The 21,906-nt window shown below is 42.8% G+C and overlaps 1 protein-coding gene across 1 annotated transcript in view; it reads right to left on the bottom strand.

Annotated features, from left to right (window-relative positions):
* Positions 1-1,135: 1,135 nt before the first annotated feature.
* The window catches only part of abch1 (ATP-binding cassette, sub-family H, member 1), a 98,489-nt gene continuing 77,718 nt past the window's right edge, over positions 1,136-21,906 (bottom strand). The window contains exon 20 of the mRNA XM_060831108.1: positions 1,136-1,403. Coding sequence (XP_060687091.1) covers positions 1,297-1,403 — 107 coding nt within the window. The 3' untranslated portion in view covers positions 1,136-1,296. The remainder of the gene's footprint in view (positions 1,404-21,906) is intronic.

The following is a 21,906-nucleotide window of genomic DNA, read 5'->3' as shown; positions in this document are numbered from 1 at the left end:
CTTAACAGTTTCACCTTCGAATCCTCCCACTTCCTCCAGACCAAAGGGGTAGCCATGGGCACACGTATGGGCCCCAGCTATGCCAGTCCCTTTGTTGGCTACGTAGAACAGTTGATCTTCCGTAATTACACCGGCACCACTCCCCACCTCTTCCTCCGCTACATTGATGACTGCATTGGCGCCACCTCGTGCTCCCGCGAGGAGGTTGAGCAATTCATCAACTTCACCAACACATTCCACCCTGACCTTAAATTTACCTGGACCATCTCTGAAACCTCCCTCCCTTCCTGGACCTCTCCAGCTCCATTAATGATGACCAACTTGACACGGACATTTTTTACAAGCCCACCGACTCCCACAGCTGCCTGGATTACACCTCTTCCCACCCTACCTCCTGCAAAATGCCATCCCGTATTCCCAATTCCTCCGCTTCTGCCGTATCTGCTCCCAGGAGGACCAGTTCCACCACAGAACACACCAGATGGCCTCCTTCTTTAGAGACCGCAATTTCCCTTCCCACGTGGTTAAAGATGCCCTCCAACACATTTCACCACATCCCGCACCTCCGCCCTCAGACCACACCCCTCCAACCATAACAAGTACAGAACGCCCCTGGTGCTCACCTTCCACCCTACCAACCTTCGCATAAACCAAATCATCCGCCGACATTTCCGCCACCTCCAAACAGACCCCACCACCAGGGATATATATTCCCTTCCCACCCCTTTCCGCCTTCCACAAAGACCGTTCCCTCCGTGACTACCTGGTCAGGTCCACGACCCCCTACGACCCACCCTCCCATCCTGGCACTTTCCCCTGCCACCGCAGGAACTGTAAAACCTGTGCTCATACCTCCTCCCTCACCTCTATCCAAGGCCCTAAAGGAGTCTTCCACATCCATCAAAGTTTTACCTGCACATCCACTAATATCATTTATTGTATCCGTTGCTCCCGATGCGGTCTCCCCTACATTGGGGAGACTGGGCGCCTCCTAGCAGAGTGCTTTAGGGAACATCTCCGGGACACCCGCACCAATCAACCACACCGCCCCGTGGCCCAACATTTCAACTCCCCCTCCCACTCTGCCGAGGACATGGAGGTCCTGGGCTTCCTATAACCTGGTGTTGTGTGATTTTTAACAAAATCAAGGGAAAGTGTTAAAAGCAGCGGGACCAACCTTCATTTTCACATTTACAATCTCACTCGAATTCAGTTCAACAAATGTTCACAGCCCTCCTTGTTCAGGAGATGGCCTTTCTAGGTCAGAGCTGCTCACTGCTCTGTGTTGTTCCGTCACTATTTTCTTATTTTCATTATCACCGTCGCCAAGAAAAGGCAGAATGCACTGCTAGCCAGAGTAATGAGAAAGCTGCTCCACACCAGCCAGTGAGAGAAGTGCCATCCTGAAACATTGAAAGGAGACAGAACAGATTAAAAGCACTGAAACATCTTTAAAACTTGGCATATTTTTTCTGCAACAACTTATTCTTTCTAACTTTTCGTTATAGAGTTAAATCAAAATGTTAAACTTTCTGAACCTTGGCTACATATCCCCAAATTTTCCAAGATATCTAGCTTAATCTTGTCAATGTTTACAAATAGTTTCATGTATTTTTATTCATTAATTGGGTGAGGGTGTCACTGGCCAGGCTAGCATTTACTGACCATCTCGAATTGACCAGGGGACAGTTAGGAGTCAACCACTTTGACCAGCCCAGGTCAGGATGGCAGATTTCCTTCCCTAAAGGACATTAGTGATCCAGATGGGCTTTTACCACATTTGACAATAGTTTCATTTTCCTCATTGGACTAGCTTTTTAAATGTTTAGATTATGTGAATTTAAGTTTCACCAGTTGTACACTGAACCCAAAGTATTAGCCTTGATCTCAGGATGTATCCAGTCACATTGTCCCTGAGCCATGACATCCCTCTGAGTTAGAAACTATCGAAGGAACGGGATGTAATTGTTGCTGGTAAAATAGTATCTTGCTCTCATAAAACTGTCCTATTATTTCAAACTACCCAAGTTTTGAATGTCACTTTTTTTTCAAAACAAGTGATAAATTCGATGCTGAAGCATTTTCTGCTTTGACTGGCGGCCAGTGCAGCTCAGTAAGAGTTAACTGTTGCAGTTGTTAAATTGTCATGTTACAAACCTACAGCAGCACCTTCAGTAACTCACACTCCACCTGCGTAACTACAGAACCCACAGAGATCACATTCCAAACTGCCTCGGTTTCGCTCAGTTACAAACATGGGCTCACGTTCACAACCAAAGGACACAAACTAAAGTCAGAAATTCAGACATTTCTTTTGTACAAGACTGATCAATATTTCAAGCTGAACCCCAGTGCAGGTGTTCAAACAGGAAACCACAGTTCAAAAATGCAACAAATACCTTCCTGCCATTTGGTTCATCATTAATTCATGTCAGAAATGGCATCGAAACACTTTGTGTTGTCTCACAGGGAGGAATGGGGATGGTTCGGTGGACAGGCCAGAGAAACTCGCCGTTTTCTGCTTGAAATGTTTTATTAATGGGCTTTCCCAATTCCTAAGTTTCACCTGAAATCTATTTCCCAGACTTACAGACAGAAACAAAGTTCTGAATTAAGCATGAGGAAGAGAGTGTAAACCCAGTCAGGTCAGAGAGAGAGAGAGAAAGACAGGCAGACAGACAGAAGAGAAGGAGAGAGAGAGAGAGAGAGAGAGAGTTTAAACTCGTAGGGTCAGTGAGAGTTTAATATTGCACAACTTCAGGGCAGCTTTGGCATTTGGGCAGATCAGTTTCCTTATGTGCTGCCTGGACTAATGGGAGTTGGACAAGGGATGGAATAAAACTGATAAAATCGAGATGGATGCATCATATTTGACACACAGATGTTCCCATGAGTTTTCCTAATCCAAGATCTCCATTTCCCCCAAACCTGTTTCCTGACACATCCCTCAACTTCTATCACTCCGTCAATGGAAGCAGTACCTCCTGCTACCTGACTCCAAAGATTTGGAATTCTCTTCCCAAACCTCTCCACCCCATTTTCCTCCTTTTAGTCACTCCTTAAACCTGTCTTTTGACAGAGTCTTTGTTCACCCAATAACAGAAAAGGTGGCTCAGTGTCAAATTTTATTTGATAACCTTGAACTTTAAAGGTGCTCTATAAAGGCAGGTTGTTGTTACTGCTCACATTCATGGTGTCATTCCACAGAACAGCAACTTACCTTTCACACTGAAACTTGTTCAATCTCCCAAATCTAAAGATGGAAATGACAAATGGCCAACCTTCGCAAATCCATTTCAATGTAATTTTCACTGATTCACCTTTTGCTTCCAAATCAGCAGGACCCCACTAGTTATTCAGCTCCTGACTGCTCTCTCAATTATTTTTAATAACCTCCCTCGCTACACATTCAAAGGGTGAATCTTCAATTCCTGGAGACTCGGACACAATTCTGGGGGTTAGCAGCTTCTCTGTCAGAGGAAACCATTCAGGACTCTTGTTCCTGAACCAGTCTGTGCCCAAATGCTGCAAGAACTGGCCAGTATCCAGGTCTGGGCTAATAACTGGCAAGTAACATTCAAGCCATAAACCATCTCAAACAAGAGGGATTCTAACCATTGCCCTTGATGCTCAATAGTATCACCAGCCCTGAATCCTGCACAACTAACATCCTGGGTGTTACCATTGACCAGAAACTCAACTGGACTTTCTCTACATAGTGGAGGTCAGAGGCTGGGAATCCTGCAGTGAGTAACTCACCTCCTGAGTCCCCAAAGCCTGTCCACCATCTACGAGGCACAACGCAGGAGTGTGCTGGAATAGTCCTCACTTGCCCTGGATGGGGGCAGCTCCAACAACACTCAAAAAGCTCAACACCATCCAGCCCCCACTTGATTGGCACCACATCCACAAACACCCCCTCCCTCCCCCACCGATACTCAGTAGCAGCAGTGTGTACCATCTACAAGATGCACTGCAGAAATTCACCAATCCCATCCTTTTAGCCTGACTGGAAGCAGTGCCTATTGGCTAGCTGTTGATTTGTGATGTAAAGGAGCTCACTGGCTAGTAGCCAGAATAAAGCTCATGTCTCATTGTCCTTTCTAACCCGAAAACCAAATGCTGAGTCCTGACTGGTTGCCTGGACAAACATGCCTTGAATTTTCTGTGACCCCAGAGTTCAAACCCTGCCGCCTTTACTAACCCAGTCACACGTGTGTACTGTTGTTAAACCCTTCCCAGAGATAAAATCCTTCCTTTCCATCTGTGTCTCCCAGACCTGCTCCCCTCAACCTGCCACCCAGGCCCCTAGGGAGGATAGGCAGCCATTGTAATCCTGCAACACAATACACCATCAGCCCAAACACCCCGATGCTTTATTATTCCGGGCTTTCTATGTTGTAACGTACTGACAGACCCTCCCTGAAGCATTGAGGCTGAGATCAGGTCCATATCTGTCTGCAGCACACCATATGAACTCTGAACAGGACACTGTCTTGATGCTGTATAGAACACAACTTAGACCCTAAACAGAAAATGTATTGATCCTATACAGCACACAGTATTGATGCTGCACAGCACACTGTACTGATTATATACAGCACACTGTATTAAATATATATAGCACCCTGTATTGATTGTATACAACACCCCGTATTGATTATATATAGCACCCAGTATTGATTACATACAACACACTGTATTAATTATATATAGCACCCTGTATTGATTGAATACAACATCCTGCACTGATTATATACAGCGCCCCGTATTGATTACATATAACACCCTATATTGATTATATACAGCGCCCTGTACTGATTATATACAGCACCTTGTACTGATTATATAAGCGCACTGTATTGATTATATACAGCGCCCCGTATTGATTATATATAACACCCTGTATTGATTATATGCAGCACCCTGTATTGATTATATACAGCACACTGTACTGATTATATACAGCCCCATGTATTGATTATATACAGCACACTGCATTGATTATATCCAACACCCTATATTGCTTATATGCAGCACACTGCATTGATTATATACAACACCCTGTATTGATTATATACAGCACACTGCATTGATTAAATACAACACCCTGTATTGATTATACACAACACCCTGCATTGATTATATACAGCACTCTGTATTGATTATATACAACACACTGCATTGATTATATATAACATCCTATATAGATTATATATAGCACACTGTATTGATTATATACAACACCCTGTATTGATTATACACAGCACTCTGTATTGATTATATACAGCACACTGCATTGATTATATACAGCACACTGTATTGATTATATACAATACCCTGCATTGATTATATGCAGCACCCTGTATTGATTATATACAACACACTGCATTGATTACATACAGCACACTGTATTGATTATATACAGCACACTGTATTGATTATATACAGCACATTGCATTGATTATATACAGCAAACTGCATTGATTATATACAGTACCCTGTATAAGACTCTGGTGCGGTCGCATCTGGAGTATTGTGTGCAGTTTTGGTCGCCATACTATAGGAAGGATGTGGAGGCACTGGAACGCGTGCAGAGGAGGTTTACCAGGATGTTGCCTGGTATGGTAGGAAGATCGTATGAGGAAAGGCTGAGGCACTTGGGGCTGTTTTCATTGGAGAAAAGAAGGTTTAGGGGTGACTTGATAGAGGTGTACAAGATGATTAGGGGTTTAGATAGGGTTGAACATGAGAACCTTTTTCCACGTATGGAGTCAGCTATTACGAGGGGGCATAGCTTTAAATTAAGGGGAGGTAGGTATAGGACAGATTTTAGGTGTAGATTCTTTACTCAGCGAGTCGTGAGTTCATGGAATGCCCTGCCAGTAGCAGTGGTGGACTCTCCCTCTTTATGGGCATTTAAACGGACATTGGATAGGCATATGGAGGATAGTGGGCTAGTGTAGGTTAGGTGGGCTTGGATTGGCACAACATCGAGGGCTGAAGGGCCTGTACTGCGCTGTATATTTCTATTTTTTTTATGTTCTATGTACCCTGCACTGGTTATATATAGTATCCTGTATTGATTATATACAGCACCCTGCATTGATATATACAGTACTCTATTGATAATATACAGCACACTGCATTGATTATACACAGCACCCTGCATTGACTATATATAGCACACTGCATTGATTATATACAGCACTCTGTATTGATTATACACAGCACTCTGCATTGAATATATACAGCATACTGTATTGATTATATGCAGCACCCTATATTGATTATATACAGCACACTGCATTGATTATATACAACACACTGTATTGATTATATACAAAACAGTGCATTGATTATATACAACACCCTGTACTGATTATATACAACACCCTGTATTGATTATATACAGCACACTGCATTGATTATATACAACACCCTTATTGATTATATACAGCGCACTGTATTGATTAAACACAGCACCCTGCATTGATTATATGCAGCACACTGTATTGATTATATATAACTCACTGCATTGATTATATACAGCACACTGTATTGATTATACACAGCACTCTGTATTGATTATATACAGCACCCTGCATTGATTATATACAGCACACTATATTGATTATATGCAGCACACTGTATTGATTATATATAACACACTGCATTGATTATATACAGCACTCTGTATTGATTATACACAGCACCCTATTTACTGATTATATACAGCACACTGTATTGATTATATACAGCACTCTGTATTGATTATATATAGCACACTGCAGTGATTATATACAGCACACTGTATTGATTATATACAGCACTCTGTATTGATTATATATAGCACACTGCAGTGATTATATACAGCACACTGTATTGATTATACACAGCACTCTGTATTGATTATACACAGCACCCTATTTACTGATTATATACAGCACACTGTATTGATTATACACAGCATCCTGCATTGATTATATACAGCACTCTGTATTGATTATATACAGCACTCTGTGTTGATTATACACAGCACCCTGCATTGATTATATGCAGCACTCTGTATTGATTATATGCAGCACTCTGTATTGATTATATACAGCACACTGTATTGATTATATACAGCACACTGTATTGATTATATATAGCATACTGCATTGATTATACACAGCACCCTGCATTGATTATACACAGCACCCTGCATTGATTATATGCAGCACTCTGTATTGATTATATACAGCACACTATATTGATTATACACAGCATCCTGCATTGATTATATACAGCACTCTGTATTGATTATATGCAGCACTCTGTATTGATTATATACAGCACACTCTATTGATTATATACAGCACACTGTATTGATTATATATAGCATACTGCATTGATTATACACAGCACCCTGCATTGATTATATGCAGCACTCTGTATTGATTATATACAGCACACTGTATTGATTATATATAGCATACTGCATTGATTATACTCAGCACACTATATTGATTATATACAGCACCCTGCAATGATTATATACAGCACTCTGTATTGATTGTATATAGCACACTATATTGATTATACACAGCACCCTGCATTGATTATATGCAGCACTCTGTATTGATTATATACAGCACACTGTATTGATTATATACAGCACACTGTATTGATTATATATAGCATACTGCATTGATTATACACAGCACCCTGCATTGATTATACACAGCACCCTGCATTGATTATATGCAGCACTCTGTATTGATTATATACAGCACACTGTATTGATTATATACAGCACTCTGTATTGATTGTATATAGCATACTATATTGATTATATACAGCACCCTGCATTCATTATATACAGCACTCTGTATTGATTATGCACAGCACATTGTATTGATTATACACAACACACTGCATTTATTATATACAGGACACTGTATTGATTATATACAGCACCCTGCATTGATATACAGCACACTGTATTGATTATATACAGCATATTGCATTGATTATATACAGCATACTGCATTGATTATATACAACTCACTATATTGATTATATACAGCACCCTGTATTGATTATATACAGCACCCTGCATTGATTATATATATAGCACCCTGCATTCATTATATACTGCACACCGTATGGATTATATACAGCACCCTGAACTGTGTGTGGTATCTATTGATGGAAAGATGTCACAGGCACCTCGCGACCAATGGCTTCGTCAAAGAAGTCAGTTTGTTTAATGAAGGTGTTAAAGGAAGTGAGTCTGCCCACAGAGGGTCAGGGAGGTAACGGCTGGGCTGGGGTGATGTTCACAGAGGGTCAGGGAGGGAATGGCTGGGCTGGGGTGATGGTCACAGAGGGTGGAGCGATGGGGATGGTGGGATTCCTGAAGAGATTGGGAATGGTGGAGTGGTGTAATCTCTGAGGGGATGGAGGAAATGACTGAGTTCGAAAATGGGTGAGGCGATGCCATGAAGGGGTTTGAAATCCGGGCTGAGGTTTCCAATGTCTAGGCCCAGTCTAACTGGGAGGCAGAGTGAGTCAGTGAGCACAAGGGCTGCTGAATGAATGAAGGAGCCTTGGGGAGTAGGCCAATCCTATTTGTTTTGGTAATTCACGTTACAGCAGAGCAGCCGAATGTAACAGGACCCTGTCTGTTCCAGGGTGACACTGTTGATAAAGCCCCTCTTGAAAAGGCATCGAAATGGCAGCTCCCTGCTCTATTATATAAACACACAGGGCAGCTGGCTGACAGAGCAGGAACCAGTGCCCTGTCACAGGACTGGCAGCTGCAACACAGTGACCTCTCCCAGTTAGTGTATATCATTCCGGGGAACTTTTAAAATCGGATAATATTAGTTTGACATCTCCTGTGAACCAACATTATTAATGCCCCTTTTTAAACTCTCAGTTTTAATAACTAGTGGATGGAATTCGGGTTATTACAGATTGTTTGTGGTTTCGGAATCAGTTACCATTATTTGCTGCTTTTTGTAATTGTTTCAGTTCGGGACTGATTGAGTTCCGAATTTCAGGAGCTCTGTATTGTATCCATTCAGGAGCTGCCTGTGGTGGGAAGATGCCATCGATCAGCGATTGTAAGTGAAGAAACGGTGACTTTAATAAATTGTCACATTTTAGTACATAATCCAGGTGTGGCTGGAAGGGAGTAGAAAATATTCACTTTAAAAACAGGGACTTGGATAAATGCATGCTGAAAGCAAAGGGAGGACAGAGATCTGGTGAAGAACAAATCTGTCTGTGTGTCTGTGTGTTTTGGGTGAGTGTGTGTGTTTTGGGGGTGGGTATGTGTTTTGGGGTGGGTGTGTGTTTTGGGGGTGGGTGTGTGTTTTGGGGTGTGTGTATGTTTTGGGTATGTGTGTGTGTTTTGGGTGTGTGTTTTGGGGGGGTGTTTTGGGGGGGGTGTTTTTGGGTGTGCGTGTGTTTTGTGTGTGGTGTGTGTGGGTGGGTGTGTTTTGTGTGTGTGTTTTGTGTGTATGTGTGTTTTGGGTGTGCATTTGTGGGTTTTTGTTGTGTGTGTGCATGTGTTTTGGGTGTGTGTGTGTGTTTGGTGTGTGTGTGTGTTTTGGATGTGTGTGTTTTGTGTGTGTGTGTTGTGTGTGTAACTGTGTTTTGGGTGTGTATGTGTGCGTGTGTTTAGGTGTGTCTGTGTGTGTTTTGGATGTGTGTGTGTTTTGGATGCGTGTGTGTGTTTTGTGTGTGTAACTGTGTTTTGGGTGTGTGTGTTTTGGGTGCGTGTATGTTTTGGGTGTGTGTATGTGTTTTGGGTATGTGTGTGTGTGTGTTTTGGATGTGTGTGTGTGTTTTGTGTGTGTGTTTTGAGTGTATGCGTGTTTTGGGTGTGTGTGTGTGTTTTGGGTGTATGCGTGTTTTGGGTGTGTGTGTATGTTTTGTGTGTGTGTTTGTGTGTGTGTGTGTTTTGGGTGTGTGTGTGTTTTGGGGTGTGTGTTTGTGTTTTGGTGTGTGTGTGTGTGTTTTGGGTGTGTGAGTGTTTTGGGTGTGCGTGTGTTTTGGGTGTCTGTGTGTGTCTTTTGGGTGTGTGTGTGTTTTGGGTGTGTCTGTATATGTGTTTTGGGGGTGTTTGTGTGTTTTGGGTGTGTGTGTGTTTTGGGTGTGTGTGCGTGTGTTTTGGATATGTGTGTGTTTTGTGTCTGTGTGTTTTGGGTGTGTCTGTATATGTGTTTTGGGGGTGTTTGTGTGTTTTGGGTGTGTGTGTGTTTTGGGTGTGTGTGCGTGTGTTTTGGATATGTGTGTGTTTTGTGTCTGTGTGTTTTGGGTATGTGTGTGTGTGTTTTGGATGTGTGTGTGTGTCTTTTGGGTGTGTGTGTGTTTTGTGTGTGTGTGTTTTGGGTGTATGTGTGTTTTGGGTGTGTGTGTGTTTGTGTGTGTGTGTGTTTTGGGGTGTGTGTGTTTTGGGTGTATGCGTGTTTTGGGTGTGTGTGTTTGTTTGTGTGTGTGTGTTTTGGATGTGTGTTTGTGTTTTGGTGTGTGTGTGTGTGTTTTGGGTGTGTGTGTGTTTTGGGTGTGTGTGTGTGTTTTGGGTGTGTGTGTGTTTTGAGTGTGTGTGCGTGTGTTTTGGGTGTCTGTGTGTGTCTTTTGGGTGTGTGTGTGTTTTGGGTGTGTCTGTATATGTGTTTTGGGGGTGTTTGTGTGTTTTGGGTGTGTGTGTGTTTTGGGTGTGTGTGTGTGTTGGGTGTGTGTGTGTGTTTTGGATGTGTGTGTGTTTTGTGTGTGTGTGTGTGTGTTTTGGGTGTGTATGTGTGTTTTGGGTGTCTGTGTGTGTGTTTTGGCTGTGTGTGTGTGTTTTGGGTGTGTGTGTGTTTTTGTGTGTTTTTGGTGTGTTTTGTGTGTGTGTGTTGTGTGTGTGTGTATTTTGGGTGTCTGTGTGTGTTTTTGGTGTGTGCATGCATGGGTTTTGTGTGTGTGTGTGTGTGTGTGTTTTGGGTGTGTCTGTGTGTTTTGGATGTGTGTGTGTTTTGGGTGTCTGTGTGTGTTTGTGTGTGTTTTGTGTGTGTGTGTTGTGTGTGTAACTGTGTTTTGGGTGTGTGTGTGTGTGTTTTGGGTGTGTCTGTGTGTTTTGGGTGTATGTGCGTGTGTTTTGGATATGTGTGTATTTTGGATGTGTGTGTGTTTTGGGTGTGTGTGTGTTTGGGTGTGTCTGTGTGTGTTTTGGATGTGTGTGTGTGTTTCGGAGGCAGGTGTGTGTTTTGTGTGTGTGTAACTGTGTTTTGGGTGCGTGTATGTTTTGGGTGTGTATATGTGTTTTGGGTATATGTGTGTGTGTGTTTTGGATGTGTGTTTTGTGTGTGTGTGTTTTGTGTGTGTGTGTTTGTGTGTGTGTTTTGGGTGTATGCGTGTTTTGGGTGTGTTTGTGTGTGTGTGTTTTGGGGTGTGTGTGTGTTTTGGGTGTATGCATGTTTTGGGTGTGTGTGTGTTTTGGGTGTGTGTTTGTGTTTTGGTATGTGTGTGTGTTTTGGGTGTGTGTGTGTGTTTTTGCGTGTGTGTGTTTTGTGTGTGTGTCTGTTTTGTGTGTGTGTGTGTTTTGGGTGTGTCTGTGTGTTTTGGGTGTATATGTGTTTGTTTTGGATATGTGTGTGTTTTGGATGTTTGTGTGTTTTGGATGTGTGTGTGTGTTTTGGATGTGTGTGTGTTTTTTTGTGGGTGTGTGTGTGTTTTGTGTGTGTGTGTTTGTGTGTGTGTTTTGGGTGTATGCGTGTTTTGGATGTGTTTGTGTGTGTGTGTCTTGGGGTGTGTGTGTGTGTTTTTGGGGTGTGTGAGCGTTTTTGTGTGTGTGTGTTTTGTGTGTGTGTGTTTTGTGTGTGTGTGTTTCGTGTGTGTGTGTGTGTGTTTTGGGTGTGTCTGTGTGTTTTGGGTGTATATGCGTGTGTTTTGGATATGTGTGTGTTTTGGATGTGTGTGTGTGTTTTGGGTGTGTGTGTGTGTTTTGGATGTGTGTGTGATTTTTTGTGTGTGTGTGTGTTCTGGGTGTGTGTGTGTATTTTGGTTGTGTGTGTGTGTTTTGGGTGTGTGTGTGTATGTGTTTTGGGTGTGTGTGTTTTAGGTGTGTGTGTGTTTTGGATGTGTGTGTGTTTTGGGTGTGTGTGTTTATTTTGGTTGTGTGTGTCTTTTTTTGTGGGTGCGTGTGTGTTTTGGGGGTGTGTGTATTTTGGTTGTGTGTGTGTGTGTTTTGGGTGTGTGTGTGTGTATGTGTTTTACGTGTGTGTGTGTTTTAGGTGTGTGTGTGTTTTGGGTGTGTGTGTGTGTTTTGGGTGTGTGTGTGTGTTTTGGGTGTGTATATGTGTGTTTTTTGTGTATGTATGTGTTTTGGGTGTGTGTGTGTGTGTTTTGGGTGTGTATATGTGTGTTTTTTGTGTATGTATGTGTTTTGGGTGTGTGTGTGTGTGTGTTTTGGGTGTGTATATGTGTGTTTTTTGTGTATGTGTGTGTTTTGGGTGTGTGTGTGTTTTGGGTATGTGTGTGTGTTTTGGGCGTGTGTGTATCTGTTTTGAATGTGAGTGTGTTTTGGGTGTGCGTGTGTGATTTGGGGGTGTGTGTGTGTGTTTTGGGTGTGTGTGTGTTTTGGGTGTGTGTGTGTGTTTTGGGTGTCTGTGTGTGTCTTTTGGGTGTGTGTGTGTTTTGGGTGTGTCTGTATATGTGTTTTGGGGGTGTTTGTGTGTTTTGGGTGTGTGTGTGTTTTGGGTGTGTGTGCATGTGTTTTGGATGTGTGTGTGTTTTGTGTGTGTGTGTGTGTTTTGGGTGTGTGTGTGTGTTTTGGGTGTGTGTGTGTTTTGAGTATGTGTGTGTGTTTTGGCTGTGTGTATGTGTTTTGGGTGTGTGTGTTTTGGGTGTATGCGTGTTTTGGGTGTGTGTGTGTTTGTTTGTGTGTGTGTGTTTTGGATGTGTGTGTGTTTTAGGTGTGTGTGTGTTTTGGGTGTGTGTGTGTGTTTTGGGTGTGTGTGTGTATGTGTTTTGGGTGTGTGTGTGTTTTAGGTGTGTGTGTGTTTTGGATGTGTGTGTGTTTTGGGTGTGTGTGTGTGTTTTGGGTGTGTATATGTGTGTTTTTTGTGTATGTATGTGTTTTGGGTGTGTGTGTGTGTGTTTTGGGTGTGTGTGTGTTTTGGGTGTGTATATGTGTGTTTTTTGTGTATGTGTGTGTTTTGGGTGTGTGTGTGTTTTGGGTATGTGTGTGTGTTTTGGGCGTGTGTGTATCTGTTTTGAATGTGAGTGTGTTTTGGGTGTGCGTGTGTGATTTGGGGGTGTGTGTGTGTGTTTTGGGTGTGTGTGTGTTTTGGGTGTGTGTGTGTGTTTTGGGTGTCTGTGTGTGTCTTTTGGGTGTGTGTGTCTTTTGGGTGTGTCTGTATATGTGTTTTGGGGGTGTTTGTGTGTTTTGGGTGTGTGTGTGTTTTGGGTGTGTGTGCATGTGTTTTGGATGTGTGTGTGTGTTTTGTGTGTGTGTGTGTGTTTTGGGTGTGTGTGTGTGTTTTGGGTGTGTGTGTGTTTTGAGTATGTGTGTGTGTTTTGGGTGTGTGTGTGTGTTTTGGATGTGTGTGTGATTTTTTGTGTGTGTGTGTGTTCTGGGTGTGTGTGTGTATTTTGGTTGTGTGTGTGTGTTTTGGGTGTGTGTGTGTATGTGTTTTGGGTGTGTGTGTTTTAGGTGTGTGTGTGTTTTGGGTGTATGCGTGTTTTGGGTGTGTGTGTATGTTTTGTGTGTGTGTTTGTGTGTGTGTGTGTTTTGGGTGTGTGTGTGTTTTGGGGTGTGTGTTTGTGTTTTGGTGTGTGTGTGTGTGTTTTGGGTGTGTGTGTGTTTTGGGTGTGCGTGTGTTTTGGGTGTCTGTGTGTGTCTTTTGGGTGTGTGTGTGTTTTGGGTGTGTCTGTATATGTGTTTTGGGGGTGTTTGTGTGTTTTGGGTGTGTGTGTGTTTTGGGTGTGTGTGCGTGTGTTTTGGATATGTGTGTGTTTTGTGTCTGTGTGTTTTGGGTGTGTCTGTATATGTGTTTTGGGGGTGTTTGTGTGTTTTGGGTGTGTGTGCGTGTGTTTTGGATATGTGTGTGTTTTGTGTCTGTGTGTTTTGGGTATGTGTGTGTGTGTTTTGGATGTGTGTGTGTGTCTTTTGGGTGTGTGTGTGTTTTGTGTGTGTGTGTTTTGGGTGTATGTGTGTTTTGGGTGTGTGTGTGTTTGTGTGTGTGTGTGTTTTGGGGTGTGTGTGTTTTGGGTGTATGCGTGTTTTGGGTGTGTGTGTGTTTGTTTGTGTGTGTGTGTGTTTTGGATGTGTGTTTGTGTTTTGGTGTGTGTGTGTGTGTGTTTTGGGTGTGTGTGTGTTTTGGGTGTGTGTGTGTGTTTTCTGTGTGTGTGTTTTGAGTGTGTGTGCGTGTGTTTTGGGTGTCTGTGTGTGTCTTTTGGGTGTGTGTGTGTTTTGGGTGTGTCTGTATATGTGTTTTGGGGGTGTTTGTGTGTTTTGGGTGTGTGTGTGTGTTGGGTGTGTGTGTGTGTGTTGGGTGTGTGTGTGTGTTTTGGATGTGTGTGTGTTTTGTGTGTGTGTGTGTGTTTTGGGTGTGTATGTGTGTTTTGGGTGTCTGTGTGTGTGTTTTGGGTGTGTGTGTGTTTTGGGTATGTGTGTGTGTTTTGGCTGTGTGTGTGTGTTTTGGGTGTGTGTGTGTTTTTGTGTGTTTTTGGTGTGTTTTGTGTGTGTGTGTGTTGTGTGTGTGTGTATTTTGGGTGTCTGTGTGTGTTTTTGGTGTGTTTTGTGTGTGTGTGTGTGTGTGTTTTGGGTGTGTCTGTGTGTTTTGGATGTGTGTGTGTTTTGGGTGTCTGTGTGTGTTTGTGTGTGTTTTGTGTGTGTGTGTTGTGTGTGTAACTGTGTTTTGGGTGTGTGTGTGTGTTTTGGGTGTGTCTGTGTGTTTTGGGTGTATGTGCGTGTGTTTTGGATATGTGTGTATTTTGGATGTGTGTGTGTTTTGGGTGTGTGTGTGTTTGGGTGTGTCTGTGTGTGTTTTGGATGTGTGTGTGTGTTTCGGAGGCAGGTGTGTGTTTTGTGTGTGTGTAACTGTGTTTTGGGTGCGTGTATGTTTTGGGTGTGTATATGTGTTTTGGGTATATGTGTGTGTGTGTTTTGGATGTGTGTTTTGTATGTGTGTGTTTTGTGTGTGTGTGTTTTGTGTGTGTGTGTTTGTGTGTGTGTTTTGGGTGTATGCGTGTTTTGGGTGTGTTTGTGTGTGTGTGTTTTGGGGTGTGTGTGTGTTTTGGGTGTATGCATGTTTTGGGTGTGTGTGTGTTTTGGGTGTGTGTTTGTGTTTTGGTATGTGTGTGTGTTTTGGGTGTGTGTGTGTGTTTTTGCGTGTGTGTGTTTTGTGTGTGTGTCTGTTTTGTGTGTGTGTGTGTTTTGGGTGTGTCTGTGTGTTTTGGGTGTATATGTGTTTGTTTTGGATATGTGTGTGTTTTGGATGTTTGTGTGTTTTGGATGTGTGTGTGTGTTTTGGATGTGTGTGTGTTTTTTTGTGGGTGTGTGTGTGTTTTGTGTGTGTGTGTTTGTGTGTGTGTTTTGGGTGTATGCGTGTTTTGGATGTGTTTGTGTGTGTGTGTCTTGGGGTGTGTGTGTGTGTTTTTGGGGTGTGTGAGCGTTTTTGTGTGTGTGTGTTTTGTGTGTGTGTGTTTTGTGTGTGTGTGTTTTGTGTGTGTGTGTGTGTTTTGGGTGTGTCTGTGTGTTTTGGGTGTATATGCGTGTGTTTTGGATATGTGTGTGTTTTGGATGTGTGTGTGTGTTTTGGGTGTGTGTGTGTGTTTTGGATGTGTGTGTGATTTTTTGTGTGTGTGTGTGTTCTGGGTGTGTGTGTGTATTTTGGTTGTGTGTGTGTGTTTTGGGTGTGTGTGTGTATGTGTTTTGGGTGTGTGTGTTTTAGGTGTGTGTGTGTTTTGGATGTGTGTGTGTTTTGGGTGTGTGTGTTTATTTTGGTTGTGTGTGTCTTTTTTTGTGGGTGTGTGTGTGTTTTGGGTGTGTGTGTATTTTGGTTGTGTGTGTGTGTGTTTTGGGTGTGTGTGTGTGTATATGTTTTACGTGTGTGTGTGTTTTAGGTGTGTGTGTGTTTTGGGGGTGTGTGTGTGTGTGTTTTGGGTGTGTGTGTGTATGTGTTTTGGGTGTGTGTGTGTTTTAGGTGTGTGTGTGTTTTGGATGTGTGTGTGTTTTGGGTGTGTGTGTGTGTTTTGGGTGTGTATATGTGTGTTTTTGTGTATGTATGTGTTTTGGGTGTGTGTGTGTGTGTGTTTTGGGTGTGTGTGTGTTTTGGGTGTGTATATGTGTGTTTTTTGTGTATGTGTGTGTTTTGGGTGTGTGTGTGTTTTGGGTATGTGTGTGTGTTTTGGGCGTGTGTGTATCTGTTTTGAATGTGAGTGTGTTTTGGGTGTGCGTGTGTGATTTGGGGGTGTGTGTGTGTGTTTTGGGTGTGTGTGTGTTTTGGGTGTGTGTGTGTGTTTTGGGTGTCTGTGTGTGTCTTTTGGGTGTGTGTGTGTTTTGGGTGTGTCTGTATATGTGTTTTGGGGGTGTTTGTGTGTTTTGGGTGTGTGTGTGTTTTGGGTGTGTGTGCATGTGTTTTGGATATGTGTGTGTTTTGTGTCTGTGTGTTTTGGGTGTGTCTGTATATGTGTTTTGGGGGTGTTTGTGTGTTTTGGGTGTGTGTGCGTGTGTTTTGGATATGTGTGTGTTTTGTGTCTGTGTGTTTTGGGTATGTGTGTGTGTGTTTTGGATGTGTGTGTGTGTCTTTTGGGTGTGTGTGTGTTTTGTGTGTGTGTGTTTTGGGTGTGTGTGTTTGTGTGTGTGTTTTGGGTGTATGCGTGTTTTGGGTGTGTTTGTGTGTGTGTGTTTTGGGGTGTGTGTGTGTTTTGGGTGTATGCATGTTTTGGGTGTGTGTGTGTTTTGGGTGTGTGTTTGTGTTTTGGTATGTGTGTGTGTTTTGGGTGTGTGTGTGTGTTTTTGCGTGTGTGTGTTTTGTGTGTGTGTCTGTTTTGTGTGTGTGTGTGTTTTGGGTGTGTCTGTGTGTTTTGGGTGTATATGTGTTTGTTTTGGATATGTGTGTGTTTTGGATGTTTGTGTGTTTTGGATGTGTGTGTGTGTTTTGGATGTGTGTGTGTTTTTTTGTGGGTGTGTGTGTGTTTTGTGTGTGTGTGTTTGTGTGTGTGTTTTGGGTGTATGCGTGTTTTGGATGTGTTTGTGTGTGTGTGTCTTGGGGTGTGTGTGTGTGTTTTTGGGGTGTGTGAGCGTTTTTGTGTGTGTGTGTTTTGTGTGTGTGTGTTTTGTGTGTGTGTGTTTTGTGTGTGTGTGTGTGTGTTTTGGGTGTGTCTGTGTGTTTTGGGTGTATATGCGTGTGTTTTGGATATGTGTGTGTTTTGGATGTGTGTGTGTGTTTTGGGTGTGTGTGTGTGTTTTGGATGTGTGTGTGATTTTTTGTGTGTGTGTGTGTTCTGGGTGTGTGTGTGTATTTTGGTTGTGTGTGTGTGTTTTGGGTGTGTGTGTGTATGTGTTTTGGGTGTGTGTGTTTTAGGTGTGTGTGTGTTTTGGATGTGTGTGTGTTTTGGGTGTGTGTGTTTATTTTGGTTGTGTGTGTCTTTTTTTGTGGGTGTGTGTGTGTTTTGGGTGTGTGTGTATTTTGGTTGTGTGTGTGTGTGTTTTGTGTGTGTGTGTGTGTATGTGTTTTACGTGTGTGTGTGTGTTTTAGGTGTGTGTGTGTTTTGGGGGTGTGTGTGTGTGTTTTGGGTGTGTGTGTGTATGTGTTTTGGGTGTGTGTGTGTTTTAGGTGTGTGTGTGTTTTGGATGTGTGTGTGTTTTGGGTGTGTGTGTGTGTTTTGGGTGTGTATATGTGTGTTTTTGTGTATGTATGTGTTTTGGGTGGGTGTGTGTGTGTGTTTTGGGTGTGTGTGTGTTTTGGGTGTGTATATGTGTGTTTTTTGTGTATGTGTGTGTTTTGGGTGTGTGTGTGTTTTGGGTATGTGTGTGTGTTTTGGGCGTGTGTGTATCTGTTTTGAATGTGAGTGTGTTTTGGGTGTGCGTGTGTGATTTGGGGGTGTGTGTGTGTGTTTTGGGTGTGTGTGTGTGTTTTGGGTGTCTGTGTGTGTCTTTTGGGTGTGTGTGTGTTTTGGGTGTGTCTGTATATGTGTTTTGGGGGTGTTTGTGTGTTTTGGGTGTGTGTGTGTTTTGGGTGTGTGTGCGTGTGTTTTGGATATGTGTGTGTTTTGTGTCTGTGTGTTTTGGGTGTGTCTGTATATGTGTTTTGGGGGTGTTTGTGTGTTTTGGGTGTGTGTGCGTGTGTTTTGGATATGTGTGTGTTTTGTGTCTGTGTGTTTTGGGTATGTGTGTGTGTGTTTTGGATGTGTGTGTGTGTCTTTTGGGTGTGTGTGTGTTTTGTGTGTGTGTGTTTTGGGTGTATGTGTGTTTTGGGTGTGTGTGTGTTTGTGTGTGTGTGTGTTTTGGGGTGTGTGTGTTTTGGGTGTATGCGTGTTTTGGGTGTGTGTGTGTTTGTTTGTGTGTGTGTGTGTGTTTTGGATGTGTGTTTGTGTTTTGGTGTGTGTGTGTGTGTGTGTTTTGGGTGTGTGTGTGTTTTGGGTGTGTGTGTGTGTTTTGTGTGTGTGTGTGTTTTGAGTGTGTGTGCGTGTGTTTTGGGTGTCTGTGTGTCTTTTGGGTGTGTGTGTGTTTTGGGTGTGTCTGTATATGTGTTTTGGGGGTGTTTGTGTGTTTTGGGTGTGTGTGTGTGTTGGGTGTGTGTGTGTGTTGGGTGTGTGTGTGTGTTTTGGATGTGTGTGTGTTTTGTGTGTGTGTGTGTTTTGGGTGTGTATGTGTGTTTTGGGTGTCTGTGTGTGTGTTTTGGGTGTGTGTGTGTTTTGGGTATGTGTGTGTGTTTTGGCTGTGTGTGTGTGTTTTGGGTGTGTGTGTGTTTTTGTGTGTTTTTGGTGTGTTTTGTGTGTGTGTATGTGTGTTGTGTTTGTGTGTATTTTGGGTGTCTGTGTGTGTTTTTGGTGTCTTTTGTGTGTGTGTGTGTGTGTTTTGGGTGTGTGTGTGTGTTTTGGGTGTGTGTGTGTGTATGTGTTTTACGTGTGTGTGTGTTTTAGGTGTGTGTGTGTTTTGGGGGTGTGTGTGTGTGTTTTGGGTGTGTGTGTGTGTATGTGTTTTGGGTGTGTGTGTGTTTTAGGTGTGTGTGTGTTTTGGATGTGTGTGTGTTTTGGGTGTGTGTGTGTGTTTTGGGTGTGTATATGTGTGTTTTTGTGTATGTATGTGTTTTGGGTGGGTGTGTGTGTGTGTTTTGGGTGTGTGTGTGTTTTGGGTGTGTATATGTGTGTTTTTTGTGTATGTGTGTGTTTTGGGTGTGTGTGTGTTTTGGGTATGTGTGTGTGTTTTGGGCGTGTGTGTATCTGTTTTGAATGTGAGTGTGTTTTGGGTGTGCGTGTGTGATTTGGGGGTGTGTGTGTGTGTTTTGGGTGTGTGTGTGTTTTGGGTGTGTGTGTGTGTTTTGGGTGTCTGTGTGTGTCTTTTGGGTGTGTGTGTGTTTTGGGTGTGTCTGTATATGTGTTTTGGGGGTGTTTGTGTGTTTTGGGTGTGTGTGTGTTTTGGGTGTGTGTGCATGTGTTTTGGATGTGTGTGTGTGTTTTGTGTGTGTGTGTGTGTTTTGGGTGTGTCTGTATATGTGTTTTGGGGGTGTTTGTGTGTTTTGGGTGTGTGTGCGTGTGTTTTGGATATGTGTGTGTTTTGTGTCTGTGTGTTTTGGGTATGTGTGTGTGTGTTTTGGATGTGTGTGTGTGTCTTTTGGGTGTGTGTGTGTTTTGTGTGTGTGTGTTTTGGGTGTGTGTGTGTTTTGGGGGGAGTGTGTGTGTTTTGGGGAGTGTGTGTGTTTTGGGCATGTGTGTGGTTTTTTTTGTAGATATTTTTATTGAAATTTAACATTTTTGCAAATTTACAAAAATAAACAAAACTCTCAAATACAAACATTGATGTACAATTAAATCATATATACAATAGTCATTTAACAAAGAAAAGAGAAAGAAAGAAAACAAAAAGAGAAAAAAAAAGAAACGAAAAAAGAAAGAAAAAAAAACTCAACTTTCTACTGATCTAACCTATAACTAACCAGAGTGTATACCTAAGTCTCTTACATGCTCGGAATGTATAAACATCAAATATAATAAAACCCGTATTCGCGCAGGATTCCTCTCCCAAGGGGCCCCGGAGCAGCCCGGTCTGAAATCTTCACTAAATAAAAGCCCTTGTTAGGATAGCCGAAATATCTGCATTTATATAATTCAAAAAGGGCTGCCATATTTTATAAAATAATTCAGTCTTTCGGTGCACCATATTTGTGAGGAAGTCAAGGGGGATATATTCCATAATTAATCTGTGCCAATTTGAAAGTCCAGGGGGGCCCTCAGCCACCCAGTTCACCAAAATATTTTTCCTTGCACAGAAAGAGAGAATAGAAAATAGTCTCTTCCCATGCATATCCAGAGATGAGAGGTTCGAAAAGCCCAAAAGGAGAGATACAGGGTCCACCCTAATTTCCGTTCCTAAAATTTCTGTCAGGGTATTTGCCACTTTAGTCCAGTATCTGTGGATTTTCTGACAAGTCCACAGACAATGTGCAAGAGTACCCACCTCTATTTTGCATTTGGGACACATTGGAGATGCTCCTGCCTTAAATTTTGCCAGTCGAGCCGGAACTATATGGGCCCTATGAAGTATCTTTAGTTGGATAGCCTGAGTTCTGTTACAGATAGCAATTCTTCTAGCATTTTCCCAAATGTCATTCCACATATCCTCAGAGATTTCTAGCCCCAAGTCCTGCTCCCATGTTTTAAGCAGGTCATCCATGTCCCCTGAGACTCCATCATGTAGCAAATGGTATATAGTACTAACGGAGGATACCCCCGCTGGTCGTAAGACATTACGTTCTCTGTCTGATTTATAAAGACTATCTATTAATGTAGTCTTCCTCTGTATATAATCTCGAACTTGGAAGTATCGAAAGAGATCCCCATTAGGTATTCCGAATTTCAGACGCAGCTGCTCAAAGGACATCAGGATCCCATCTTTAAATAGGTCCCCTAAGCATGAGATGCCCCTGGATCTCCAGAGTTTAAAGGTGGCATCTGTAATCCCCGGTTGGAATCCCCATGCGCCTACTATTGGTGCATGGGGGGATGTTTTATGTGAGTTACCCTCATTTTGCCGCATTATATTCCAGGCCTTAATTGTGTTTAATATTATGGGATTTTTACAGTGGTCTGTACTGATTTTCCTCTTATCTGAAAATAAAAGGTTAATAAGTGGGTATTTTACTTGGGAGGCTTCGATATCCAGCCAAATTGATTGTGGATCAGATGAAACCCAATCAGCTATGTAACTTAGTAGGGAGCTTAACTGATATTTCCTAAAGTCTGGGAAGTCCAGTCCTCCCCTTGCCTGTGGAAGCTGTAGCTTCTTCAGCTTAATAAGGGGCCGTCTATGGTTCCAAATGGGCATGTGTGTGTTTATGTTTTGTGTGTGTGTGTGTTTTGGGTGTGTGAGTGTGTTTTGGGGGGAGTGTGTGTGTTTTGGGTGTGTGATTGTGTTTTGGGGGGAGTGTGTGTGTTTTGGGTGTGTGAGTGTGTTTTGGGGGGAGTGTGTGTTTTTGGGCATGTGTGTGTTTATGTTTGTGTGTGTGTGTGTTTTGGGTGTGTGATTGTGTTTTGGGGGGAGTGTGTGTGTTTTGGGTGTGTGATTGTGTTTTGGGGGGAGTGTGTGTGTTTTGGGTGTGTGAGTGTGTTTTGGGGGGAGTGTGTGTGTTTTGGGTGTGTGAGTGTGTTTTGGGGGGAGTGTGTGTGTTTTGGGCATGTGTGTGTTTATGTTTGTGTGTGTGT

Source organism: Hemiscyllium ocellatum, chromosome 10, assembly GCF_020745735.1.
Source record: "Hemiscyllium ocellatum isolate sHemOce1 chromosome 10, sHemOce1.pat.X.cur, whole genome shotgun sequence".
Classification (NCBI taxonomy): Eukaryota; Metazoa; Chordata; class Chondrichthyes; order Orectolobiformes; family Hemiscylliidae; genus Hemiscyllium; species Hemiscyllium ocellatum.
The sequence above is the reverse complement of the archived record's forward strand: the minus strand, read 5'-3'. Positions and strand labels throughout refer to the sequence as shown.